Below are 25910 nucleotides of genomic sequence, written 5' to 3' on the forward strand. Positions count from 1 at the left end.
TCCGCCCCTACGAGGAAGCGCGCCCTGCGCGGAGCCCCGCCCCACTCCTGGCCCCGCCCACCCCGGCCCCGGCCCAGGCCCGCTGCGGAGCCCCGCCCGTGTGGCGAGCTGAGTTCACTCATTCGTTCAACAAACCCGGGCCCCGGAGACATATATCAGGCGTGTGTGGGAGGGGCGCAGGGCATACCCCAAACAACCTCGCCCAGTCCTGCAACTCGAGGGCCCCTGGAGGCAAAACAACCACGCACCCAAATTCCTGGCGCGCTTGGCCCCAGCCTTAGGAGGGGCTGCTGGCTCCATTTCGCCGAGGGTGAAACTGAGGCCGGCGATCTCCGCGCCTGAAGGCGGCGTGGCGGAGAGAGGTCCACGCTCCGCGTTCGCACGCGCTACGCCCCATGCCCCGCACCCGAGTCGCGAGCGCCCCCGAGCGTCCCCCAACGACGCGCACCGGCCGCAGTCCGAACCGGGGTCTCTGCCCCTCCCCGGGGCGGTGGTCCGCTGACGTCACAGCTGCTTTAAGACCCCCGCCTCCGCCCCCAGCCCCACACTCGGCCGGCTCCTTCGAATCCCTGAGGACTCCGCAACAGGTGAGGGCCGGGAAGCGCGCGTGTGGGGGCGGGGAGCAGGCCCCGAGTAGCGGGGCGCGGACGCCGCGGCGGCGGGCTTGGGGTGCGGACCCAGGACCCGAAGTCATCCTCCTGCGTGGCCACTCGGGGAGGGATGGGTGCGGGTCGCCGGGCCGACTGGATCCCGCAGAGACTCCGGAAGGGTTAAGCGCCCTTCCCCCCTCCCGGGGGACAAAGGCACCGAAACCGGGCGCCCCTCCCCCACCTGCACTGCCTGGTGGGGCGGGGCTCCCCTCCCCCTCCCCTCACCTGCGGGACTGACCCTGCTTCCCGCCGGCCCTAAGCCCCTCGGGCCGCCCTGGAACCCCGCGCTCCTGCGGCGTGCGCGTGGACGCAGGTGGGCGCCGCCCCGTCGCCGTGCTCCCGAGCCGGGCCGGGTCCTCGCGGGCCAAGGCAGGAGGCGAGCCGGTCCGCCCTGCCCTGACCCCAGCGGGGGGTTGGACCGGGTCGTGGGTTTTGGACCATGAGGACCACCTCCGACCCGGAGCGAGCCCGCCCCTGCGACCTGTGAGCCGAGACAGGTGTGCGCCCGGCCTGCCCCAGCCTCCGGGTCACCGCCGCCCGCAGCTTCTGTGCCATTTAGGGAAGGCGTTTCGGGCAGAATTCACAGAAAATGCGCCCAGCGCCGGTCTGGTCTGTGGCCCCGAAGGAGCCGGTCCCCGGAGGGCAGCTGGTGGCCTTGGGGCGGGATGAGCGGGAATTTAGTCCTCTGGCCCTCGGGCTAGGTTGCGCTAGGGCACACAGGACCTTGGGTTTTTTTGGTATTTTGAGGCTACACACGGCGCCACACCTGACTGTCCTGAGGGTCCACTCAGAGCGGCCTCTTGCTCGAAGTCTTCGGCCCCTGTGCTGTTTCTCTTGCCCCAGAGCACCAGACCTTAACACGCTGGGGGCCAGGTCCAGGCTGGACTAAGGGCCTTGAACTCCTGGTGGGGGTGTGCATGAAACTCAGGAGCACCAGCCCTCCTGGCCCTGCTTGCCTGGCCCCTGTGGCAGCCCTCCAGATGCCCATGTGTGTGCATGGTCGCCAGGGTGAACTTGACCCCGACTCGCAGTTTCACTGGCTTCCATGCTTGTCTGCTCTCGGGAACTGCAAGTCCGAGTTGGTGGGTCAGGGTGGGCCGGCCAATGTGTCCCTCTGCTTCTCTCCTCAGGCTTGTGCCCACCACCCCTCGCCATGGCCTCGGCTGGTCTGCAAATCCTGGGCATCGTCCTGGCACTGCTGGGCTGGGTCATCGCTCTGGTGTCGTGCGCCCTGCCCCTGTGGAAGGTGACCGCCTTCATCGGCAACAGCATCGTGGTGGCGCAGGTGATGTGGGAGGGGCTGTGGATGTCGTGCGTGGTGCAGAGCACCGGGCAGATGCAGTGCAAGGTGTACGACTCGCTGCTGGCGCTGCCGCAGGAACTGCAGGCGGCCCGCGCGCTCTGCGTCGTGGCGCTGCTGCTGGCCCTGCTCGCCCTGCTGGTCTACGTGGCCGGCGCCAAGTGCACCACGTGCGTGGAGGACAAGGACTCCAAGGCCCGCCTGGTGCTCTCGTCCGGAGCCGTCTTCGTCTTCTCCGGCATCCTGGTGCTCATCCCCGTGTGCTGGACGGCCCACGCCATCATCCGGGACTTCTACAACCCCCTGGTGGTGGAGGCGCAGAAGCGGGAGCTGGGGGCCTCTCTCTACCTGGGCTGGGCGGCGTCGGGGCTGCTGCTGCTGGGCGGGGGGCTGCTCTGCTGCACCTGCCCCTCGGGGGCGCCCCGAGGCTCCAGCCACTACATGGCCCGCTACTCGGCCTCGGCCCCGCGCGGCCCCGCCCAGGGGCCCTCTGAGTACCCCACCAAGAATTACGTGTGATGCGCGTGGGAGCGGGCCCCCAGCCCCCCTGAGCACCGGTGTTGAGAAGCTTTGGCATTTCCAGTTTTTGTTTTAAAGCGAGGGGGGTTAAGCATTCATCTCGTGACCAGACCGAGAGAAAGGCGGGCGCCCCCACCCCACCTGAGCCGCCGGGTTTCACCTTTGCACGGAGCTGGAGCCAGAGAGATGATGCGGAGCTTCTGGATCTTTCTCCACCTGGACATCCCCACCTTGAGGCCAACCTGGAACTGTGGGCCAAGCTAGACGGTGCCTGAGGCACTTGGATGGTCTGTACCTGAACTGCCTGGGGGGCCCCCCGGGCTTGTTCCAACAAGCCCCCTGCTTCTCAGGCCTCTGCACCTCCTGGAGACGGTCTCTGAAGGGTCCCGGACTAAAGTTCCCAAGAGCACCTCTGCCCTGCCCCCCCCCCCATGTACACGGCTCAGTGTTCAGTGAATAAAGTCTCGTTTCTTCCAGACCTTTGGTGTGAAGAATGACGACAGGGACGGGGGGGGGGGGGGGTGTTGTCCCCCCTTTGTTGCCCCCGGCCCGCAGGCTTGAGGGAAGGACCTTCCAGCAGTGCTGTTCCCAGAGGCCGCGGCCTCCCCATCCAACCACAGATCAGAGAAGCCCATTTACAAAGCGAGTTTATTTCCATGGCAGCGGGAGAGGGGCTTCTCCCCGCCCCCAGGGCTGGCTCCCAAGAGGCAGAGCCTGGGCAGGCACCAACCCTGGGGATTAGAATCAAGTTCTGGGGCGAAGCCAGTATGAGGAGGGGGTGCAGTGGAGGCCCTGGCTCCAGCTTCTGGAGCGGGTTTGGCCCGGGGGAGGGTATGAGGCGTTGGGGGTGGGGGCGGGCATCTCCTGTGGCCCTCACACATAGTCCCTCTTGTCCAGGCCTGATGCTCCCGAGCGGGAGGGGATGGAGTAGCCCAGCCTCGGGCCCCGGGGCCGGTCGAGGTGGGGGGGCGGGCAGGAGCAGCAGAGCAGCCCCCCCCCCAGCATGAGCAGGGCCGCGGCCGCCCAGCCCAGGTAGAGCGAGGCCCCCAGTTCCCGCTTGAGCGCCTCCGCCACCAGCGGGTTGTAAAAGTCCTGGATGATGGCGTGGGCCGTCCAGCACACGGGGATGAGCACCAGGACGCCAGCCAGCAGCAGCACGGCCCCCGCGGTGAGCTCGATGCGGGCCTTGGCACCCTCGTCCTCCACGCACGTGGTGCACTGGGCGCCCGTGATGGCCACCAGCAGGCCGAGCAGGGCCAGCAGCAGCGCCACGACGCAGAGCGCGCGGGCCGCCTGCAGGTCCTGCGGCAGCGCCAGCAGCGAGTCGTACACCTTGCACTGCATCTGCCCGGTGCTCTGCACCACGCACGACATCCACAGCCCCTCCCACACCACCTGCGCCACCACGATGCTGTTGCCGATGAAGGCGGTCACCTTCCACAGGGGCAGGGCGCACGACACCAGGGTCCCCAGCCACCCGAGCACGGCCAGGCTCATGCCCAGGAGCTCCAGGCCCGTGGAAGCCATCAGGAAGGTCTCGCCGGGTCACTCGGAGGCAGCGTCAGTCGCTCCCACGGGCTTCCCCGGGCCACCAGGAGCAGGTCGTGCGTGTCCCAGACCAGAGCAGTCTTCACATCAGGGGTCCTCTTGCCAGGTGCTGTCTCTTCTGGGGCCCCCGCTGGCGTCTCTGAGCGCCACGGAGCACGGATCAGCTCAGCCAAGTGTCCCTTCCGGGGCCCGACGTCCTGTCTGAGGGCTTGCAGGGACCCCTCGACCCACCTTCAGGCTGGGCTCTGGCTGACGCAGGCTCCTGCACACAGGCTGATGTCGGGGTGCCTCTGGGACTGCTGACTCCCGGCAGGCGGAGCTTTAAGGCGCAGGGAGGAGGGGAGGGGCGGCGTGCCGGGCCTGGGCGGAACCAAGGTCGGGATGGGGGCGCAGAGGGGGGCTCCAGAGACCAGACCTGAATATGGGACACCCATATAGATGCCAGCCCAGAGACAAAGAAATGGGCAGGGCACACCAGCTTGGGGTGGAGGTGTGGGGCCAAGCTGACTCAAGACAGACAATTCAGGGGTGCCCTGGCTGCAATGCTGACCCGCCCCCCTCCCCACCGACGCTGTTTGGCTCTGCCCCCCTGCCCCCTTGCCCCCCTGCACCTGGTTTCATGATGCAAACGCGCAGCAGTATCGCATCCCCCCCTGTGCCCGCGCCCGCCGCCGGCCCAGGAATCCGATCTGTCTCCCATGGGAGCCCGCCCGCGCTGTTCCCCGGGTGACAGGTGCCTGGCACCCAGCTCAGGTGGCATCGCCTGGGCAACGGCCTAGAAAACCTTCCCCCGCTGCTACCTGGGCTCAGGTGTGCCCCCCCACTGTAGCGGGCGGGGCCGAGTTGCTGCTGAGACCTGGGGGTGCCCTGTACAAGACCTGCTCTGGGGCAGATGTGGGATGTGAGGGGAGTGAGCTTCACACACACATCCTGCCTCTAGCCCCGCAGGGAAGGACCCCTCCCCCCCACACACAGGCCACACACCAGGTAGCCCTGCTGTAACCCACAGCCGCCCAGGTGAGCGCCTCTGGCCCTGGAGGGGGGCTGGGCAGATCAGGGGGCCCGGGGGCCTTCCTCACCCAGGGTAGGAGCCTTAGGCGGTCTCTGGAGGCTTCACCCCCAGTTTTGGGGGAGAGGGGAGGCCTCATTTGCGAAGAGAAAGCAGGCATGTCCCTCCCTGTGGGGACAGGACTTCTCTGGGATCCTGTGGGAGCTTGTTGCGGTCGGCACACACACACACCACACAGCCACATGCGCACACACAACCCCACTCAGGCACACACATGCACACACACCACACAGCCACAGGCTCACTCGCACACACACACAGCCACCAGCACACACACACAACACAGGCACACACAGGCACAGTGGGGGAGGGGTGGCTGTGAAGGGCCGGAAGGGGCGGCCTGTCAGTGGCTCCATCTGAAGCCTTCTGGGGGCACCAGCAATCCAGGAATCCAGCAGCACAGGTTTGGGCAGGTGTCTGGAGGGGCCGGGCCCGCGCCCTCCCCTCCCTTCCACACTCCTCTCCTCCCTCCTGCCCTCCCCTCCCCCTCCTCGCCCAGGCCTAGGCCGACCCCCTTGTCCCCCGAGCCTGCATACTCTGCACAGCTTGGCCCAGGGACTCCCAGCTGCTGTGGGCAGCCTGTTGGGGTCCCAGGCCACTCTAAAGCCCCCCCCATGGGTCTTTGGGGGCTGCACCCTGGGGCAAACCCGGTGACCCCCCCGGAACAAGAGAATCTGGTTTTCTACCTCCCAATTACTCTGTCTGGCATCTGTGCAGACCCCCAGCCCCCTTGGGCCTGCCTCCTGGGGTCCCAAGCACCTCCGGCCACACACTCATCTGACTAGACCTCTCCCAAGGCCCCGGGAGATGGCGTGAGGAAGTGCCTGGGCTGTGCCCAGGCACCAGGGCAGGGCCACATCTGCCCCTAGGCAGGCCTGGGCCCCAGCTGCTGTTGTCACTGCAGGTGACGAATTCAGCAGAAGCCGGGGCTTGAAGGGTTAACCTGGGGGTCTACTTGGAACTGGCGAACTGGCGGTGTGGCCGGCCATTGATATGGAGAGGCGGGGACCCCGGGATGTAGTTTCCATATCTATGGAACTTTAACCCCACCTGCAACCAAAGTGAAGAGGGGGAGGGGCCGCGAAGAAACTGAGGCTGGAACCGCGGGGACTGGCGGGGAGACTCTGGAGGCAGCTCCTGCCATTTCTTGGCTCTCAGAGGAACCCCAGAGGTGAACTGGGGGGTGGGGGGAAAGACCGAGCACACGCCCCACCCTCCTCCGCAGGGGCCAGGAACTGACCATTGTCTGGGTAGCCATTAACTTTATTATCAGGGTCCGAAGTGGCCCTCGAGGGTGGGGCTGCTTCTCCCCCGAGGCCCCTTCCGTTTGCCGTGCCCACTCCAGCCCGGGGGCGGGAAAGCTGCTGGGCCCCGCCCCCCACCGGCCGGGGGGTGTGGTGGACCCCCGGGCACCCAGGGGAGAAGGGCTCGGGGCAGCTGCAGCCGCCACCCCGAGCAGAGGCGGACAGGGCCCCCGGGGCCGCGTCCCCTGCGCGCGGAGGACGCTTGTGCCGGCAGGAAGGCGCGGAGCCGCTGGCTCGCTGGTGGCTCCGCGGCTCCGAGGTCCCCCAAGGTCAGGCCGGCTCCTGAGCGAGTGCCCAGTGAGAGAGGCTGGGGTTACCTGCGGAACAAAGGGAACTTTATTCAGACTGCTGGGGAGAAACTGCTGTGGGGCGGCGGGGCGGGAGCGGGAGGCTCCTGACCGTGACTCAGTGCCCCCCTGCCCCCGGGCTGACTTCAGAGCCCTCGCCTATGACCCGGCAGCGGCAGGTATCGGGGGTGGCCTCGCGCCTGCCCCGGGCAGGTCTTCGAAGCTCCCTCCCAAGGCCCGGAGGCCGCTCCCCACCCGCAGCCCAGCGGCCAGGACCTCCCCGCCTTTCCTTTGGGAGGGAAACTGAGGTACGTGGAGCAGTGTCATGACAGCATTTTCAGTTTTCCGTTGCTTTCCTCTCGTGGCGGGTTATACTTACACCCTCCCCCCCGTACATCCGCGCCGCCCGCGGCCTTATCTGCGCGGTGGATCTCTCGGCCCGCGGGCAGGAGGCTGGCTGAGCGCGCGCGGCCCGCTGACCCTCCTTCGCAGCAAGGGACCCCTACTCACCCGCCTGCGGCCCCCCGGCGTCCCCGAGGTCCCCGGTGAGGGCGGCCTCGCGGAGGGCCGGGCGGTCAGCAGGGCGGCGGCATGAAGTAAGGCGGCGGCGGGGGCGGCGGGGGCGGGGGGAAGGCGGGCAGCGGCCAGGGCTCGGGGGGTGCGGGCGGCAGCAGCAGGCAGAAGCGCGAGGGCCGCGCGGGCAGCGGCGGCAGCGGCTGCGGCGGCGGCTCGGCGAGGAGCTGCGGACGGCCGCGCGCGCCCACGGGCCCGGGCGTGGCGGCCACGGCGGCCTCGGGCAGCGGCGGCAGCGGCAGGTGCGCGGGCGGCGGCGCGGGCGCGGGCAGGCGCGGCAGGTCCTGCAGGGCGAGCGCGGCGGCGGGCGGCGCGGGCGCGCAGGCCTCGGGCGGCAGCTCGGGCAGCACCAGGTGCGGCCCGGGACCCCAGGGCGCCAGCGGCTCGGGCCGCAGCGGGAGCGCGGGCAGCGGCGGCAGCTCGGCCAGGGCGAGCACCAGGGGAGGCGGCGGTGCGGGGCTGAGGCCGGGCGGCAGGCCGGGCAGAGGCGGGTGCGGCAGGGACGGCACGGGCGGGGGGGTCAGCGACAGCGACGCCCGGGCCCGGCCCAGCCGCGAGTGGGCGCGGGCGCGGGCCAGCCGCGGGTGCGAGCGGGAGTGGGGAAGCCACGCCGCCAGCGTGGCAGCTGCGGCCGCACCTGGGCCCGGAGCGCCGCGCGCGTCGCGGCCTCGTCTTTCCCGGTGGCCACGCGCCCGCTGCGGACAATCCAGCCAATCAGAGCCGCCCACCGGCGTATCCCAGCCAATCAGGGGCCCGTGCGCTGGATGCCCGCGTCTCTCACCACTGCAGCCAATCAGAAGTCCACGCGCTTTTGGTCAATTATTTCCGCCAATCATGAAGTTGGGCGTTACCAAAGGCCACACCCCGATCCCTGAGCCCAGGCGCTGCACAAGCGCAGTGGGCGCCCCCTCCTGGCCTGAGAGTCGAAGCCGCAGTAACCTCTAGCGCCGCTTCTCACTGCCAAGTAGAACTGTGTTGCTGTTGCTAAGAATGTTGTAAATGACGGGCGTGTGAGAATCTGGTGGCTAGGTAAAAGGAGAAAATAGTGCATATATTTTAAATTGGACTTTAGAGACGCCAGTGAAACAGTTCAACTGTCAGGAACTAATGCTTTGCATGCAGGAGTCCTGGTTTGATCCCTGGTACCACACAATCCTCAAGCACCAAGCCAAGAGTGGCCTCCGGCACCACCAGATCTAAAGAAAAAGTTGGTGGGCTAAAGAGATAATGCAGCAGGCAACATACTTGCCTTGATATGGTCTACCTGGGTTTGATCCCCAGAACCATACAAGGTTCCCTGACACTGGCAGAGTGACCCCTGAATACAAGCGTTAGGAGTAAACAAGCATAGCTCGGGGTGGCCCAAAAGAGAAACAAAATTGGAATATAGAGACCTTGTTAAACAGTATTAGAACATTTCTAGGGATGGGGTGTAGAAAGGAGACCACCTCGTGTGTGCCCAGATGTTACTTTATATTCCTGTAGATGTGCTTCAGTTTACATCTCTGGGGACAGGGTGGGGGTGCGGCGATCAGCTCCTGCTGGCCATTGTGTGGAGCACGCACCTCCCCAATCCATCAGGGTGCCTGGGGTGTCTCCGCAGTCCTTGTTTGATGAGTGTTCTACGTGAAGGCTGCCAGCATGCTTCCCACCACGCTCAAGCCCCAGCTAGAATAAGGGTTGAGAATGGATGAATGAAAACAAAGAATCACTTCATGTGAAATGTGTCTCTGTTGGGGCTTTCTGGAGTTCTGTGTCCAGAAATGTATCTGAGAAACTTGATTCCTCTTTCTGTCAGTTAGCCTCTGGTCCAGTGGCTTGGTGACACATTGTTTCACTTAAAGGTGAAATGTCCAAGAACCTAATCCAGAACCTCTCAACGGAGGATTTACAGTGTTTCCATGTCTGGGAAGACCATAAAATTGACGGAAGAAAAGCTCATGTCTAAAATGATTCTCAAATAGAGTGAATGAAGTTACAGAGGCTGAGAGAATCAGACTAGAATTCCAGTTATATTTACTGAATATCCTGCTTGTCCCCCAGCCCCAAGTTTTGTGCACGCTCATTTTGGTGGGTCTTCAGCGCTCGCCTGCACAGCTGAAGCCAGGCTGTGCTGAGGAGAGGCTCCCCAGAGGGAGCAGGGAGCAGTTGGGATCCTCAGGCTGTGCGGCCGAAGCGGCCTTTCAGCACGAGGCTGAGTTCTGTCCCCAGCGCTGCCCACATTGCAGCTTGCGACCGTCGGAGCCCCACAGTCAAGTGTGTGTGCAATACCTGCCATTGCAGTAAAGAACAATAAAGACAAGGGGACAGGGAAGCAAAAGCCTCCGCAGGCCACCCGGGCCAGCACTGCAGCCTCGCTCCGGATCTCATTTAGGATAGAAACTGCTTTCACAATTTTTTTTTGGGGGGGGCACACCCAGCAGTGCTCAGGGGTTACTGACTCTGCACTCAGGGATCACTCCTGGTGGTGCTCGGGAGACGGTTGGGGGTGTAGGGGGTTGGACCTGGATTGGCCGTATGCAAGGCAAGTGTCCTCCCTGCTTCCACATGCCTGGATGAACATATTTGTCATCATCCTGAGATGAGATGAGAAAATAAAGCAAGCCCGTCTCTCTGATACTCGTACCTGACTAATTTTCTGCAGGAGGATGTAAAGCTCTTGGGGGTCTGAGACAGAAGCCTGAGGGATTCATTTCCAGAGCCCCTGGCTGGCCGCGTGTACACCCCTGGGGAGAGCCAGCAGGTTGCTGGGCAGTTGTGGGAGCACAGAAGGGTCCCCGTGCAGGGTAGGGAGAGCAGGGGGCCCTGCCGCCCACCAGCTCCCTGAGGCCAGGGGAAAGGACGGAACCTGAATCTAAACCCAAGAGATGAGATGAACCAGCACAGTGCCAGCCGTCGAGCGTGGAAAGGAAAAGGCGACCCTCGCTTTATTCGTGTATTAGGGGAATTATAAACGCGAGTCCGGGTCGGGCCGGGAGGTTGCTGTTGGGGCTGAGTGCTGGCTTCGCATGGGCTCCCTGGAACCACTGGGCTTTCCTCCTGGATCAGAACCAAGTGCCCCTGAGAGCAGGTCCAGGTTGGCTCCAGGTCCGGGCCAAGGGGCTCAGCATCTCCCCAGGGGACAGCGGCCTGCGAGGAGGCAGAGCAGAGCCAGGCGGTCACTCAGGGTGCAGGGGACGGGCCCCCTCGGCCCAGCGCTCCCAAAGGCGGGCCACTGTCCGCCGCTGCCTCTCGGGGACAGTGGAATGAGGGCCAGAGGGTTTTGCTGACCTCTGAGACCTCCTCCCCTCCCCTCCCCTCTGGCCCTCATCCCCAGGACACCCCCGCCTTGCTGCTCCCCAGTCCCTAGAACCACCCACCGGGGAATGCAGGGCCCAGCTCTTGGGGGAGCAGGGAGCGCAGAATCCCGGGTCACTGCAGCCCCCGGTCCAGTCCCAGGCCCCTGGACCCTCCTCTTCCTCTCTGTCCCCCACCGTCGGTGCCCCCTTCCACCTCTGGGGGTTGCAGTGCTCCTGACCTCCCATACTCCTCCACGCCCCCTTACCAGGGTTGCTGCTGACCCCGCCAGGCTTGGAGGCAGCCCCCCAGGACTGGGAAGAGGGCCAAGAGCCTCGCCCCAAGGCAGTGGCCTGAGCTGTGGAAGGAGGAAGACTGGGTGGGGCCTTCCTGCAGACCCTCCCCGGCTCCCACAGGCCCCCACAGCCCCCAGACCCGCGCCCAGTTGCAGGGCCACACGGGCTGGCTCCATTATCTGTACATTTCCTGGGGCTGATGCTGTGAGTCTGGGGTGCAAGGACGCTTTCTCCCCAGGCCTCCGTGAGATGGGGTCACTCGGTTCCCCCGGGTGTCCAGCCCCTGTGTTTGGTCCCCAACTCCCTCCCACACATCACCCTTTGGCCCCCCGGACCCCTGGGGAGGGGAGGAGGTCAGAAGCGGGGTTGCCTCTGAGCCGAGGACCCCCAGCCCCCAAGTACCTAGCTGTGGCGGGTCTCAGGGAAGGCCGGAACCCAAAGGCTGGCAGCTGGTAGAGCGGCCCTACGGGGGGCTGGGGCGGAGCAGGTGCCACGACCCCCGGCAGCTCCCCCAGGTCCCTGAGCAAGAACATTCCGACTTGGGAGAACAGGGGAGGGGGAAATGGGGGGTTCAAGCCCATGCTGGGGCCCGTCGGGGTCACTCACCAACTTTCTGGGGCTTCAGGCCCCCACCAACGCCTTGGGGGAGGAAAGGGCGGGGAGCAAGCTCTGGGCTGGTGGGGGGCCACAGGGCACCCTCGGGGCGCCTCTCGGGCTGCTCTGCCCCCGGCCCAGAGCCGTTGGGAGGCTGGAGACCTGGGAGGAGTGCGGGGGTCCGGTGAAGCCCCCTCCCCTTGATGCCCGCTGTGGAGGGGCGCGGGGTGAGACCCACCAGCCTCCCGTGTCAGTGCCCTGCGCGGGCAGGAGAGGGGGCAGCAAGGGCTCAGCCCCCCGGGACTCGGCTCCCCGTACTCACCTGGCAGCTTGCCATTCTGCACTGGGGGTGGGATCTGGGGTTTGGGGGCCCAGCCGCCCCCTTTCTGAGCAGGAGACCAGAGGAAGAACAGCAAGGGGACCCGCCCATGGCAGGGACCTGTGGGGACAGTGGGGCAGGGAGCCCCAGCCTCAGCCCAGGGCCCAGGGTGCTTCCCCGGCTCACTTCCTAGCCCCCAGGTGCTCCCTCACCTGGCCGGACGCCCTGTCCATTACCGAGGCTGACCCCTGGGCAGGAGGTGTGGGTGCAAGGTCAGAAGTGGGGGTCGTCCAGCAGGACAGGCTGAGGCCGGCGGGAGGAGCGGGTTCCCTCGCGTGGCCGCTGAGACCTCGTGCCCGCAGAGGAAGGGACAGAGGCAGAGAAGGGGACCCTGGCCCTCCCCACCCCCTCTCACCTGTTTGTGGGGCTCCTTTCCCAGGAAAGGCGCCAGTGCCCAGCCCACTCCTGTAAACTGGGGAGACAGGTGGGTGTGGTGAGTCTGAGGGGCACCCCCACCCCACAAACATTCTCAGAGGGCAGCAGAGACCAGACTGCCTTGGGCCCTTCTGGCGAGAGCTTGTGCCTGGCAACGGGGGGATGGGGCGGGTGGCAACAGATGGGGGCACCGGGCAGGGGAGCACCCGGCTCTGGGGGTCAGCGGTGGCGGATCAAGCCCACTCCCGCCACAGGTCTAGCCCGTCCCATGGGCCCCGCGCTCAGGCGAGGACTCAGCCCTGCAGCCGGGGGGTGGGGGGGGCCTGGGCTGGGCCCTGCGGCAGCTCCAGGACGCCTGGGGTGGGCTCCTCCCGGGTTCTCTGTGCCAGCCCGGCTCGCAGAACCCTCACTATGTGGGCATCGCCATGGAAGCTGGGTTGCCCCTGCAGTCGCCCAGGCAGCTCCCGGGTGGCAGGAATGGAACCCAGGCCCAGGGGTACCCAGCATCGTGACGCTGGTGAGGTCGTAGTGCACGGAAAGGATTTACCTGGTTTCTGAGGCTTCATGGCCCCCCCCACACCTGCAGAGGAGATGGGGAGAGGGGAGGGTCCTGTGGTCACACGCTGGCCGCCCCGAGAGCCGGGGAGCCTGGGCCCAGCCCTCTCCCCGCAGCCCCTCGCACCTGCTCCTCCGTAGCCATCCTGAGCTCCGGACAGACCTGGCAGAGGTGGGGCGAGTGCCAGGCTGTGGGCTTGAGTCAAGAGCCCTGGGGGACTCCCCCCCCCCACTCCGTCTTACCTGGCTGGGTTCCCGGCCCGTTCCCATTCCCCAGTCCTGGGGGACAAAAGGAGGGACTGTAAGTGGGGGAGGGACGCAGGGTTCAGGGGAGCTCAGGAGGATGGAGTCTCACCTGGCTTCTGGGGCCCCACGCCCCCTCCAAACCCTGGTGGAAGGAGAGGGAGCAGGTGAGGGTCCCCAAACCCCAGCAGGCCCCCCGCCTCGATAAACAGCCATTCTGAGGCGCAGGGCTGGGGGGTGGGGACAAGCCTCTTTGAGGCTCATCTCTGTCACCCCCCCACTGGACCTGCTGTTACACAGACCCACCCACCCGACTTGGTGCCCCAAGCCCACCAGAGCCTGTGCCCCCCATTCTGCTTCTCTCTGGGTGTCCAGCCCCAGTGCCCACGGCTTTTCTTTCTTTCCATTCTGGGCCACATCGGTGGTGCTGGGGACCGTACCCCGGTCTCCCTCATGTGCAGCCTGTGTCCCCGCCCACTGAGCATCCCTCGGGGTGCAGGGGCACAGGAGCTGAGGTGGAGCGTGGGTCCCCTGTGCCCAGTCGCCGTGTTGCCCCCCACGGTCCTCCGGCAAGTTCCCAGCCAGACCCGAGTGTGAGTGTCTGGCTCTTGCCTTTCCGGAGTCCCGGGGAGGCAGCGGAATTACTGGGGAGGCTCTGACCAGAGACTGACAGGGAGAAGGGGGCTCACCTGGCTTCGGGGGTTTTCCGGCACCTGCTGGGCCTGGGGAGGGGTGCAGGTGAGGCTCTGCCCAGCTGCCCCCATCCTCCCTGCAAAGCCACTTGGGGCCCTGACTCCCCCACGCCACCTCCCTCTGTCTGCCAGAAGCCAGAGGTCTCCTGAAGGGGAGAGCAGGGTGCACCCCTCCTAGGCCAGGGTGTTTGGGGGCCCTCCCAGACATCCTGGAACCCCAGCCTGGCCCCCACCCACCACTCTCGGGGGGCGCTGGGGTCCACCTGGGCTAGGGGCAGGTGCCTGGGAAACAGGGCCCCGCCTCCTGCCTGCCTTGGAAGCCCCAGCCCGGTGGAGGGGTGGGGAGGGAGGCCATGGGGCAGGACGGGGTGACAGGGCAGTCCCCCAGCCCAGCCCGCCCTCTCCCTTGCCGGCCCATGCAAGGCCATTCCTGCCACCGTGCAGACGTGGGCTGTGAGCAAACATGGGGACACTGGACAGGGCTCACCCACGGCCTCCGCCCCCCACGCCCCTCCGCGCCCGCTCCTCACCTGGCAAGGCCCCCGCTGGCAGGCCAGTTCCAGGTCCTGTCCCGTGTCCTGGACAGAAGCCCAGGAGGGTCAGGGTTCAGAGAAGGTGCCGGGTGGAGCGGCAGGCATGGGGTACCCCGCTCCTGAGCCCGCCCCCGCCAACGCCTGCAGCAGGAGACACGGCTGAGGGCAGCAGCTGGCTCTTCCGGGGCGCCTTGGCCAGGCTGGGCCATCTGGGGTCCCTCCTGAGTGCCCCATCCCTGCCCCCTGCTCCCCTCCCGTGGCTGACCGCAGAGGGCACTCACCTGGCTTCCCGGGCTTCATCCCTCCTCCAGTGCCTGAGGAGAGCGGGTCAAGTCAGGGCCACTGGGGCCCCCCAGATCCTGGCCCCCGGCCCACTCACCTGCCCATTCCTACCTGCTCCGTAGCCATTCCGGGCCGGGGGGCCTGCAGAGAGAGACAGGAGTGCGTGGGGGTGGGCTGTAGCCTGCGGGGAGGGGGCCTGGTCGGGGGCAGAGGACACCATAAGACTGTCCCCTCAGTCAGCTGGGGCCGTGGGGGAGGCCGGGACAGGGAGGCTCTGGGAGGGCAGAGGCTCCACTCCGGACCGTGTCCCTCCCGAGTGCCAGTTTCCCCTCTGGTCCCGAGCGAAGACAGCCAGGAGAATGGCCTGCGCAGGGACAGCAGACCCCCCCAGCATGGTGGGGCTCCCCAAGTTTTCACTTCTGCAGTCCGGATGCCCCAGCCTTTGCCCCTCTCAGCAGAGACCTCCCAGCTGGGGGCTGGGAGCCCCCACTGGGACCACTGATAGGGGCCCCTGTCCTGGGCCGGGACAGAGCAGCAGCCTGCCTGTGTTCTCCAGGCCAGGAGACTGGGGTCCTGCCTCCAGCCAGGGAGACCCCCCAGGAGAGGGCCTGGTGCCCGCCCGCGGCCCTCACCGCCTTGCAGGCTGGCCTGGGCCAGGCAGAGCAGAAGCAGGGCGGTGCGGACAGTCCAGCTCTCCATGGTGCCCGCCGCGAGGGCTCGGCTGCCGGGGTTTATACACTTTGCCCAGGTGCCCTCCTCATCCATCACCCGTGCTGACAGGCCCCCCAGCTGGCCCCTGATGGGGGCTCAGGTGTCCGTCAGCAGCTGGCGGGGGGGCATCTGGCACCCCAAATCCAGCCCAAACACAGCTGGGGAGACGGGCCCTGGGCCAGAGGCTGGAGGCGGGCATCCGGGTAGCCCTTGGGAGCGCCGGGGAGAGGTGCTACCCCGCTCAGCCTCTCGTCCTGGAGGGAGGTGACATGGGGACAGTCACCCCGTTCAAGCCCCCAGCAGGCAGCCCTTCCTGCTGGGTACAGAGCACTGACTGTAGCTCGGGACAGCTGGGCCTGAGACGAGAGTTGGGGTGGCCGGGCACTGTGTCCGTCCCCCAGCTAGCCTGGACCCTACGGGCTGGCCAGGAGTGCAGACCCAAGCCCCTGCCAGCTCACCAGGCCCCTGCTCCGCCACCAGCAGGTGGGTGGGGGCTTCTCAGGTGCTCCCACCTCTCCAACAGCCGAGTGCCCCCTTCTGCTCTCCCACTCTGCACCCCGCATGCCACCCCCATGCTGGAGCTGCCATAGGTGTGGGCCTGCCCCTCGCCCTCCGCTAGGTTCTGCCTGGGTCCAACCCTCGGAGCCTGTCCTCACTCCTCTAAAGCTCAGGGGGACTCGCAGCGAGAGTCCAGCGGGACGGGGCCTTGCATGCAGCTGACCTGGGTCCCATTCCTGGCACCCCACATGGACCCCCAAGCCTCACCTGCAGTGATCCCTGAGTGAGCAGCCAGGAGTAACCCCTGAGCACTGCCAGATGTGGCCCCCAAACAAAAACAAACAGCAACCCCCGCACCGCCGCCCCTCCCCCCGTGGGAGAAAGTGGGCTCAGCACGGTGGCAGCAGCTGGCTCGGGTCCCATCCCCAGATCCCTGAGCCCAAACACCAGCAACAGAAACAGACCCACTGGGCAGGGACTCTCAGGCAGAGCTCCTGGGCTCACAGGTGGGGGGGCCGGGAAGGTTCTAGACAGTGAGGGGGCTGCCTGTCTGCGTCGCCCTGGGGGAGCGGCAGCCACCCGCACAGCTGGGGAGGGCCTAGGAAACAGGTGGGCCAGGCACATGCCAGGACAGCACCAGGGGGTACGCCCTGCCCGACCCTCTGGGTGTGGGCATGGGAAAAGCCAGTCAGCTGCACAAGCGGAAGTAACTCGGGCCCCAGCCCCACTGGCTGGCCGCCTGGGCCCTCGAGGAAGCCGGCGCCAGCGGGGGTGTGAGACGCCAAGTCGCAGCCCAGGAAGTGCTGGCCCCTGCCAGGCAGGAATGCGAGGACAGCTGGGGGCGCCCGCCCCAAGCCCCAAGGCAGACACCTCCGAGCCCCAGCTGTCCCCTCTGCCCACGGCCCCACGCTGTCGCTGGCACCTTCCCAGCTACCCCAGGCACTTGACCTCTGTCATTGTACTGGTGCCTGTACAGGTGGGAACTCTGGCTGGGGACAAGCCACGGGGGTGCCCCCAGAGCCCCCCGGCCCCACGAAGCACATCCCCACACTGGCAGCTCTCTGTGCATTCTGTTACTGCCACGCATGATCCTTGTTCCACTTCCTTTGCCCCCTCCCCAGAAGATGGGGGGGCACCCCATTGGTCAATCAGAGCGTGGGTTGACAGGCTAAGGCAGTGCCTTGGCGGGTGTAGATCCCGGATCCCGGGAAGACTTGCATTCTCTGATTATTTGGCTTTGGGGTCTGACCCGGCGATGCTGATGCTCAGGGCTTCCTCCTTGGGGCTCAGGGCTGCACGGGGGCCGTGTGGGGGATCAAGGCCAGCGCCTTCCCGCTGAGCCCTGGCCATGGCCCCGGACAGGCTTTGAAGCTGAAGTAACATTCCTTGGATTCCTGATCTCTCTGTAGGTTTGGAGGTGCTCAGGCTGCACAGGGGGCCGGGGCGGGGGTCGTGCCGTCCCTCGGATGTTTCTGCAGCCGGCCCCACTCTTGGTCCCCGACCCTCAAAAAGAATTCCCCGGGGCCAGTGGGGGGAGGGATTGTGGGCTGGCCTTTGGGGACAGGGACTGCGTAGCCCGAGGCGCTCTCCAAACTGGGGTGCAGGCCCCACCCGGCTGGGGTCCCTAAGAGCAGCGTGGCCCTGAGACGCCGTCCGTGCGCCGTCCGTGCAGTCTGGCTCCCAGTCCCACATTCCTGTGCCCAGCACGTGCCGGCCAGGCCCCGGGTAAGGAGCAGCCACCCAGGGGCAGCTGCTGTTGCAGGGGCCAGACGCACGGGGGCGCACCCGCTCCAGCCTGCCCTGACTGTATGGGGGGCGAACCCCAAACCTCGGGAATCCAGCACCCGAGGGGAGCTTCCTCCCGGCAGAAGTCTGGCCTAGCGCTTCGGACTTGAATTCTGAGACCCCAGGTCGGGGCGCCGGGGTGTGACTGGGGAGTCCTTGCCCCCCCTCTAGGCTTCCATGCTACTATGGCTCGGAAAACTGCGCTTCACGAAGTGCTTCATGAAGGCGGGGAGCGGCGCTGCTGCTGAGGGGGGTGCCCCGTCCTCCCTGTGCCGCTGGGCCCACCTGCTGCCCACTAGGCCCGCGGGGCAGTTCCTGCTTTCATGCCCTGCTGGGACCCGCAACGACGAACAGCGCCCGTGCCCAAACTGGAGCCCATGTGCCCGCGTCCCACCTGAGCTCCGCCAGGCTCTCTGGACACCAGACGCTGCGGCACACTCCGGCACAGCTGCCCGGGGCATGTCTCCTTTGCTGGCCACGTGCCTGTGTCTTAAGGGGTGAGGACTGGGGTCTCAGGAGCCAGACAAACCCAACAACGCTCAGGGATCACTCCAATGGGCTCAGGGGGCAATAAGGGCTTCCAGGGACGGCACCTGGTTCAGCCGGTACAAAGCAAGTGCCTCAGTCACTGTCCTCGCGCTCGCCCCTGCAAGTCTGTATTTTGAATTTAAAAATGTCTTCTAAGTTATTTCACTCAGACTTTCAAGAATGGGCAGTTGGCATCTTGCTTGTTTGAGGCCCTGAGTTTGATCTCAGCCATCAAAAATTAAAATTAGAAAAAAAAGGGCAGTTGGAAGGGGGCCTGGATCCACAGCCTCGAGACAAGCTGGCGAAAGGAAAGGCAACTCGAGGAGCTGGCCTGCTTCCCCGCCTCCTGGGGACAGGCTGGGGTCCCAGGCAAGGAGCAATGGCTGCCAGAGATGCTAAGCAAAGGAAGGGAGCATGAGTGGGGGAGCTGCTATCCCCAGACTCTGGGTTTTGGGTCTAAGCCCAGAGCAGTCACTGGAGGTGCAGACGGAGGCGCTGGGAGAGCGCAGGTGGCCTTGGACTGAGGCCCCATTTCCCTTTACCCTCTCGAACAGGAGGAAGCAGCAACCCCAGCAGTCTGTGGGTTGGGGGTGGCGTTAACCGCCGCGCCTGTGTGCCCTGCTAAGTCCTCTAAGGGGATCATCAGCTGTTACAGGAGAACTAAAGCAGCTCAGAAAGATGAGCACATCTCCAAGGTCATTTTGCTAGGAAGGGCGAAGGGGGGTTTAAGGTGAATTTAAGTCACAAACAGCAAGCCTGGGAAGGGACCAGAGAGATCGTACAGGCGCTTGCCTCGCATGCAGCTGGACCCTGTTGCACCCCCAAAAACTATACTGTCCCCATAACCCCTGGATGTGGCCCCAAGATTGGGAAGGGTAGCCTCATAGGCAGCCGGGGTCTCCGCTCAGGGCCAGGGCCCCCCCCACCAGCAGTCCGGGGGGGGGGGTGTCTCCGAGAAGCGGCCTCATTTTCTGGCTCTCGCAGTCACTCGTTCCGGGGGTCGGGGGGCTGTCCGTCCAGCATCCCCGATGCAAAGCACTGCGGACTGAGCGGAAGCCAGCGAGCCCAGGGCGCGCCACCCCGCCGGGACCCCGGGCTCCTCAAGGACTTCCTGTTGGGTCCCAAGGGACCGTCTCCTGGGACACTTCCGGGAAAAGCTACTGTGTTCTCTCCTGCAGAAGCGCGAAAACGAACGGCGAGAGTCGGGGACTGGAGGTCGGTGGGGGTCCCGGGCTCCGCCGGCAGGGCCTCTGCGGACCCGAACACAGCCCTCCGGGCCGGTCCCGCCGCCGCCGCCGCGACCCCCGCCTGCGCCTGCGCGTTGCCCGCGGGGCGGGGCCTGCGGCGCGCACGCAGCGACGTGGAGCGGGGCCCCGCTGGAGGGCGCCTCTGATAGGCCGGTCCGTGGAGGGGGCGGGGTAACAGGCGTTTCTGGGCGGGGCTTCGAGGCCGGTTTGGAATTTTTGGCGCGAGTTAGCTCCGCGCGCGTCCACGGGCGGTTCCCCTTCGGGAGAGTCCTTCTGCCCAGGCGTCCGAAGCCGTTGACGGCGGACCTCGACTCGTCTGGATCTTCCGAGGGCTCCCACGGCCTCCACCTACCCGGAATCGGGAACTTCGCGGAGCTGCGCCCCGCCCTCCCGGCCCAGGTGAGCCCAGCCCCGGGCGCCAGGGTTCTCGGGCGGGGCCGCTCTCAACGCTGCCCCCCGGCGGCCCCAGCAGGTCAGCCGCCCCCCACCCGTCTCCCCGCGTCTGCTCCGCGTCCCCAGGGACTGCTCGAGCCAGGCCCGCTGCAGCCCCTTCCCGCAGCGCCGGCGACCCCGCTCCCCAGGCGGTCCCGGCCTTGCCCGGCCTGTCCCTTTGGGGTCCCCTTTCCCCCGCAAGTAGCCCCCTCCCCTCCCACCGCCGGTCCCGCCCCATGACTCACTCGGTTCGCAGGGTTCCCCGCGCCCGCGGAGGTGGCCGAGCCGTGGCCCTGCCCGGCAGAAGCTCACAGTCTAGCGCGTAGACCGTGTTCAGCACACGTGTCCGGCCGAGAAAGGGTGAGACCCCGGGACTGCGCCGCGCCCCGCCCCGCCCCTGCAGGAGCGTCTCTGCCAGGCAGGCCCGTTTTGAAGCCAGGGTTTGGGGACCTGAAAATCCCTTCCAAGGTCCCTGTTGTTGACCCTGAGCGGCCGCGACTCGAGCCCCGGGCCCCACCGCGCGGAGCGTGCCTCGCACCACCCTCCGCTTCCTCGGGACTCTGCCTTTGGGGGCTCTTGATACTTTGTAACTGCCCCTAAGAATCCCTTCCAAGGTCCCCGTTGTTGACCCTGAGCGGCCACGACTGGTGCCCCGGGCCCCACCGCGGAGCGTGCCTCGCACCCCCTTCCCGCTTCCTCTGGACTCTGCCTTTGGGGGCTCTTGATACTTTGTAACTGCCCCTAAGAATCTGTATCTTCTCCCTTTCATTTTCTTGGGTTTGTTTCAGTTATATTATAATAGCGCCCCTCCCCCCAGCCCTGAGGCTGTCGCCCCTGTACTGTGGCATCAGTGACTACCCATGTCCCCCCTCCAAATGCCTGTGGGGCTGGAGTTGGGAACTCAGACAGCTGGAGGTCTGTTCGGGCCGAGAGGTAGTGTATTTCAGGTGAAGGCTCTTGCTTTGCATACAGCCGACCTGGGTTCCATCCCCCAAGACCCCATATGGTCCCCCAAGTCCCTCTGAGAGTGATCCCTGAGCACCACAGGGTGTGGCTCAGAAAAACAATGTCAGACTTGGGAATTAAGTGGACAGATGTGTCTGCTGGGGCTGGGGGTGGGAGCTCAGCGGCAAGCACAGGCTTTCCTGTGAGATGCTGGTCCCCGGCACCCAGACACAATGGTACTGCCACCCGTGGGCCTGCAACATCGTCCTGTAACCGCACTTGACTGGCTGTGTCGGGGACTCCAGGCAACTGCACACTTAGGGGAACCACGGGGGACACTTTCTGGGTCTTGAGTGGTCGGAGAAGACACTGCCGTCCCACTGGTCACTCTGGGGCCTAGTCCGTTCACTGGGCACCAGGCGGCGGCTCTCAGGGTAGTGCTCAAGCCTTGCACACAGGTCCCAGTCCTAGCACCTCATGGTCCCCTGGGCACTGCCAGGGGTGACCCGCGGGGAAGAGCCAGGATAGCCCCTAAGCACCTCCAGAAAAGACCCCAAAAAATGAAACATAAACAAGTCTGAAACTAATTGGCTGGGAATGTCGGTTAATTTCTGAATTCCGGACTCGGAGCCTGCTGGTGTGGGTGGCTGTGACGGGTAGTTTGGACTTGGTGTGGCGCTGTCTGCTCCAGCTGGGAGAGCATCCCCCTTTGCTGTCTCGTCTCTGGGTCCTGGGCAGCAGTACTGAGATTACTCGCGGTGGCACGGCCAGGCGGCACGGGGCCTCCCCCCGTCCTGGGAGCCCTCCCGGGCCCATCTTCCGCTCCTTGGACGAGCCGTGAGAGGAAAGGAGAGGAGTTTGCTGTTCACTCTGGCTTCCCTGCCTTCCGCGACTCCTCTGTGCCTGGACCATTTGCTGCTGCCCAGCCATGCCAGGGCCCACACTGGCAGGCTTCCCTCGGAGGGCCCTTCCCGGGAGGCTGAAGTGTTCTTTTTTTTTTTTTTTCTTTTTGGGTCACACACAGTGATGCTCAGGGGTTACTCCTGGCTTTGCACTCAGGAATTACTCCTGGCAGTGTTTGGGGGACCATATGGGATGCCGGGGATCGAACCCAGGTTGGCCGCATGCAAGGCAAACGCCCTACCCGCTGTGCTATCGCTCCGGCCCCAGGCTGAAGTGTTCTTAGGGATCGTATATTCCCCTTCAAGCACGGCTGTTCTCGGCCGGCAGGTCTGTGCGGGAGCCGCGCTGTCGCGGGGGGGCTGTGCTGTGTGCGCCCCTCGCCGTCTGGCCCCGCTGATGGGCCTCGGATGCGCACCGCTGTCTGGCCTCCCCTTGGAGTGGAAGGCAACACTTAGTCCCATGGTGGGATCTGCAAAAAAGCCTTGTGTTGGGGTTTACCAGTGATACGAGTTTGTCTTCCTCCTCTCCAGATTTTCTCCTTATTTGGGCTTTAGCACTTTGGATGTCCTGTGTCTCTGGGAGGCACTCTGAACCCATCCTACACCCATTCAGTCTTCCAGTCCCTGGCTTGGGATCAAACCCAGGGCCTCACATGTTCCAGCATGTCATGACCACATAAGCCACATCATCACACCCCTAGCACTAAAATTAGTGCTAGGAGCAAAGCAGCTTTTTTTGTTTGGGTTTTGGTTTCATTTTTGTGTGTTTTATTTTTTTCTTTTCGGGTCACACCCGGCGAGGCACAGGGGTTACTCCTGGCTCTGCACTCAGGAATTGCTTCTGGCGGTGCTCAGGGGACCATATGGGATGCTGGGAATCGAACCCGGGTTGGCCACATGCAAGGCAAATGTCTTACCCGCCCTGCTATCGCTCCAGCCCCCTGGTTTCGTTTGTGACCACACTAGATGGTGCTCGGGGCTTATTCCTGGCTCTGTACTTGGGGATCACTTCTGGAGGGCTTGGGGGATCATATGGGGGATCAAACCCGGGTCAGCTGAGTGCGAGGCAAATGCCCTCCCCACTGCTCTCTTCTGCTCTCTTTCCGGCCCCCAGACCTGCGTGATTTTTTTTTTTTTTTTTTTTTTTTTTTACTTTTCTGGTCACACCGGCGATGCACAGGCTCATTGCACTCAGGAATTACTCCTGGCGGTGCTGGGGGACCATATGGGATGCTGGGAATCAAACCCAGGTCAGCCGTGTGCAAGGCAAACACCCTACCCACTGTGCTATTTCTCCAGCCCCACAGACCTGCGTGATTTGGAGGGTGGACTTCTCCCTTCTTTCAGGACAATATAAATCGTTAAGCGCAGTGCCGCTGGCCTGACCTGTCTCTCCCTTGTAGATGCCGGCGGCCACTACAGCAGGGAGTGACAGGGAGTGACCGTGCCACCTTGGCCTCTGGCCTGCTCGCTTGCTTTCCCGCTGTGAAGCTGCTTCCTAGCTGGATCTGGGACTGGGTCCAGCTGCTGGGCTGACAAAGAACCCTCAGCCTTTGAGTAGGGGTCTGATGGAAGGGGGGCCGGGGGCACCGCAACCTCTCCACTGTGTTCTAATATTATCAATTATTTTGGGGGACAGTACTCCATGGTGCTCAGGGGCTACTCCCAGTTTGGTGCTCCGGTCTTGCCTGGGCTTGCCTCTGCAGCTTGGAGGGACAGTGGGAAGCCACAAGCGAGCTTGAGCATCCTGACCGAGAACGCACGGAGGAACCTTCTGGATTCAGACCTTTCCTGCTCGGGTCAGCCGTCAGCTGGCCACGTCTGCCCCGTCTCCATCCTCCCGCGGGCGCCTGCAGCTGGCCCTGAGTGCCCCTGCCTTTCCCCTGCAGGAGCGTGGCGGGCTCGCCTCCATGTCTACAGCTGCCCGGGAGTGTGGTGTGGACTCGGATCTCTCCCACGGACCCGGCGCCGCCTGAGTGCCCACGCTGTCCCGCCCCTCCCCTCGGGTCTGGCGCACTGGCCATGCCTGTGCCCACAGAGGGGACCCCACTCCCTGTCCCCGTCCCAGCCTACTTCCGCCATGCTGAACCCGGCTTCTCCCTTAAGAGGCCTGGGGGGCTCAGTCGGAGCCTCCCGCCCCGCCCCCCCGCCAAGGGCAGCCTCCCCTTCAGCCGGCTCTTCCCGACCCGGACCCCAGGCTGGCACCAGCCGCAGCCCCGGAGGGTGTCCTTCCGAGGTGACATCCCGGACACGCTTCAGAGCCCCGGCTATGACCCCCGCCGGCCAGAGTCCTTCTTCCAGCAGAGCTTCCAGAGGCTGGGCCGCCTGGGCCAAGGCTCCTATGGGACAGTCTTCAAGGTGAGGGGCGGGGCTGTGGCGTGGGGGCCCCATCCCTCAGGGCTGCTGTTCCCGCCGTGCGGGGGACGGGGTGTGGCCAGAGGGCCAGGAGACGTCCACTCAGCGGGGCCTGCGTCCCTGCAGCCCCTTTGTCCTCTCGCAGACTCAGAGGAGGGCTCTTCTCGCAACACGTGTCCTTGTAACGTGCTCAGGCCCCATCCGTGCAGGTGGCATCTTTCTGGCCCCGCCGGACCGACCTTGTGGTGGTGCCACCGGGGCCCTGCCACTGCCACCTCCCTCGCAGGTGCGCTCCAAGGACGACGGGAGACTCTACGCAGTGAAGCGCTCCGTGTCGCCCTTCCGGGGCCCCAAGGACCGGGCGCGCAAGCTGGCCGAGGTGTGCGGCCACGAGAAGGTGGGGCAGCACCCGCGCTGCGTGCGGCTGGAGCGCGCCTGGGAGGAGGACGGGCTGCTCTACCTGCAGACGGAGCTGTGCGGCCGCAACCTGCAGCAGCACTGCGAGGCCTGGGGCGCCGGCCTGCCCGAGGCGCGGGTCTGGGGCTACCTGCGCGACGCCCTGCTGGCCCTGGCCCACCTGCACAGCCGCGGCCTGGTCCACCTGGACGTCAAGCCCGCCAACATCTTCCTGGGGCCCCGGGGCCGCTGCAAGCTGGGCGACTTCGGGCTGCTGGTGGAGCTGGGGGCGGCCGGCGTGGGCGAGGCCCAGGAGGGCGACCCCCGCTACATGGCCCCCGAGCTGCTGCAGGGCGCCTACGGGACAGCTGCTGACGTGTTCAGGTGAGGGGCTGCCCGCCGGGCCGGGAGCTGGCTGGGGCCCACGTCCCCCAGCCGACTGTCTGTCCCCGCCCCCCCAGCCTGGGGCTCACCATCCTGGAGGTGGCCTGCAACGTGGAGCTGCCGCGCGGCGGTGAGGGCTGGCAGCAGCTGCGCCAGGGCCACCTGCCCCCCGACTTCACTGCCGGTGAGTGCGGGCAGGGGGGCCGCGTGCAGGCGCGGGCCCCGCCGCCCCGCTGACGCCCGTGCCCCGGCCAGGCCTGTCTCCTGAGCTGCGTTCCGTCCTGCTCATGATGCTGGAGCCCAACCCCAAGCTGCGGCCCACTGCCGAGGCGCTGCTGGCCCTGCCGGCGCTGCGGCAGCCGCGGCCCTGGAGTGTCTTGTGGTGTGCGGCCACCGAGGCCTGGCGCCGAGGCCGGGCCCTGTGGCAGGTGAGCGGGGGGCGGGGCGGCCCCTGCCCTGCCCAAGCCCGGCCTCACTCGCGCCCTTTCCCCGTAGGCTCTGGTCGCCCTGCTGTGTTGGCTCTGGCATGGGCTGGCCCACCCTGCCCGCTGGCTCCGGCCCCCTGGCCCCCCTGCCACGCCGCCCAGCTCCCCGCCCTGCAGCCTCCTGGACGGCGGCCTGTCCAGCACCTGGGACGATGGGAGCATAGGGTGGGTCGGCCGAGCGCGGGAACACTGCTGCCTCTCAGAGCCCCCTGCCGTACCCCTGCCAGTGCCCCGTGCCCGAGGAGTGTAGTTAAGATACAGCCGCTGACTGGCGGCCTGGCCTGGCAGGAAACTGCATGGCAGCTGGGCACAGGTGGCTGTGACGCCCAGGGGCACTGCTCTGACACCCTCTTCCCCCCCCCCCCGTGGGGACGCCTGGGGGGACCGCAGGGCCCCGGGCCTGTGCAGGTGGCCTGAGCTCCCCCAGTCTGAGCCGCACCCCTGTACCCACAGGCCTTCGCTCTCGCCTGAGGTCCTGGCCAGGGCTGCCGGCACCACCTCCACCCCCCGCAATGGCTCTGCCTCCAGGAGCAGGTTGGCGCTGAGGGGGGCAGGGGCGGGTGGCAAGGTGCGGCACCGGGGCTCCAGGTATTGAGTGTGACCTCTCCTCTCCCCAGGGACGCCCTGGACCTAAGCGACATTGACCCAGAGCCCGCACAGGGTTCCTTCCCCTCCTTTGAGCCACGGAACCTCCTGAGCCTCTTTGAGGAGACCCTAGGCCCCGCCTGAGCCCCGCCTTCACCTCGACCCTCTGGAAACGCTAGCAG

At 66.0% G+C, this 25910-nt stretch overlaps 3 protein-coding genes across 3 annotated transcripts; 2 read left to right on the forward strand and 1 right to left on the reverse strand.

Annotated features, from left to right (window-relative positions):
* The first annotated feature begins 113 nt into the window (after positions 1 to 113).
* On the forward strand, positions 114 to 2915 carry CLDN6 (claudin 6). Its single transcript, XM_004604168.2, has 2 exons — positions 114 to 587; positions 1781 to 2915. Exon 2 carries the CDS (start codon positions 1804 to 1806, stop codon positions 2467 to 2469), a length of 666 nt encoding a protein of 221 aa, XP_004604225.1. The 5' UTR covers positions 114 to 587; positions 1781 to 1803; the 3' UTR covers positions 2470 to 2915.
* Positions 2916 to 3216: 301 nt separating this feature from the next.
* Positions 3217 to 4369, reverse strand: CLDN9 (claudin 9). The gene has a single exon (XM_004604167.2). It carries the CDS (start codon positions 3994 to 3996, stop codon positions 3343 to 3345), a length of 654 nt encoding a protein of 217 aa, XP_004604224.1. The 5' UTR covers positions 3997 to 4369; the 3' UTR covers positions 3217 to 3342.
* A 2506-nt stretch (positions 4370 to 6875) lies between these two features.
* Positions 6876 to 25895, forward strand: PKMYT1 (protein kinase, membrane associated tyrosine/threonine 1). Its single transcript, XM_004604169.2, has 8 exons — positions 6876 to 6985; positions 23413 to 23881; positions 24165 to 24658; positions 24736 to 24842; positions 24914 to 25086; positions 25154 to 25308; positions 25597 to 25677; positions 25761 to 25895. The coding sequence occupies exons 2-8, from the start codon at positions 23546 to 23548 to the stop codon at positions 25870 to 25872; spliced, it is 1458 nt and encodes a 485-aa protein (XP_004604226.1). The 5' UTR covers positions 6876 to 6985; positions 23413 to 23545; the 3' UTR covers positions 25873 to 25895.
* The last annotated feature ends 15 nt before the right edge of the window (positions 25896 to 25910 follow it).

This window comes from Sorex araneus, chromosome 4, assembly GCF_027595985.1.
Source record: "Sorex araneus isolate mSorAra2 chromosome 4, mSorAra2.pri, whole genome shotgun sequence".
Lineage (NCBI taxonomy): Eukaryota > Metazoa > Chordata > Mammalia > Eulipotyphla > Soricidae > Sorex > Sorex araneus.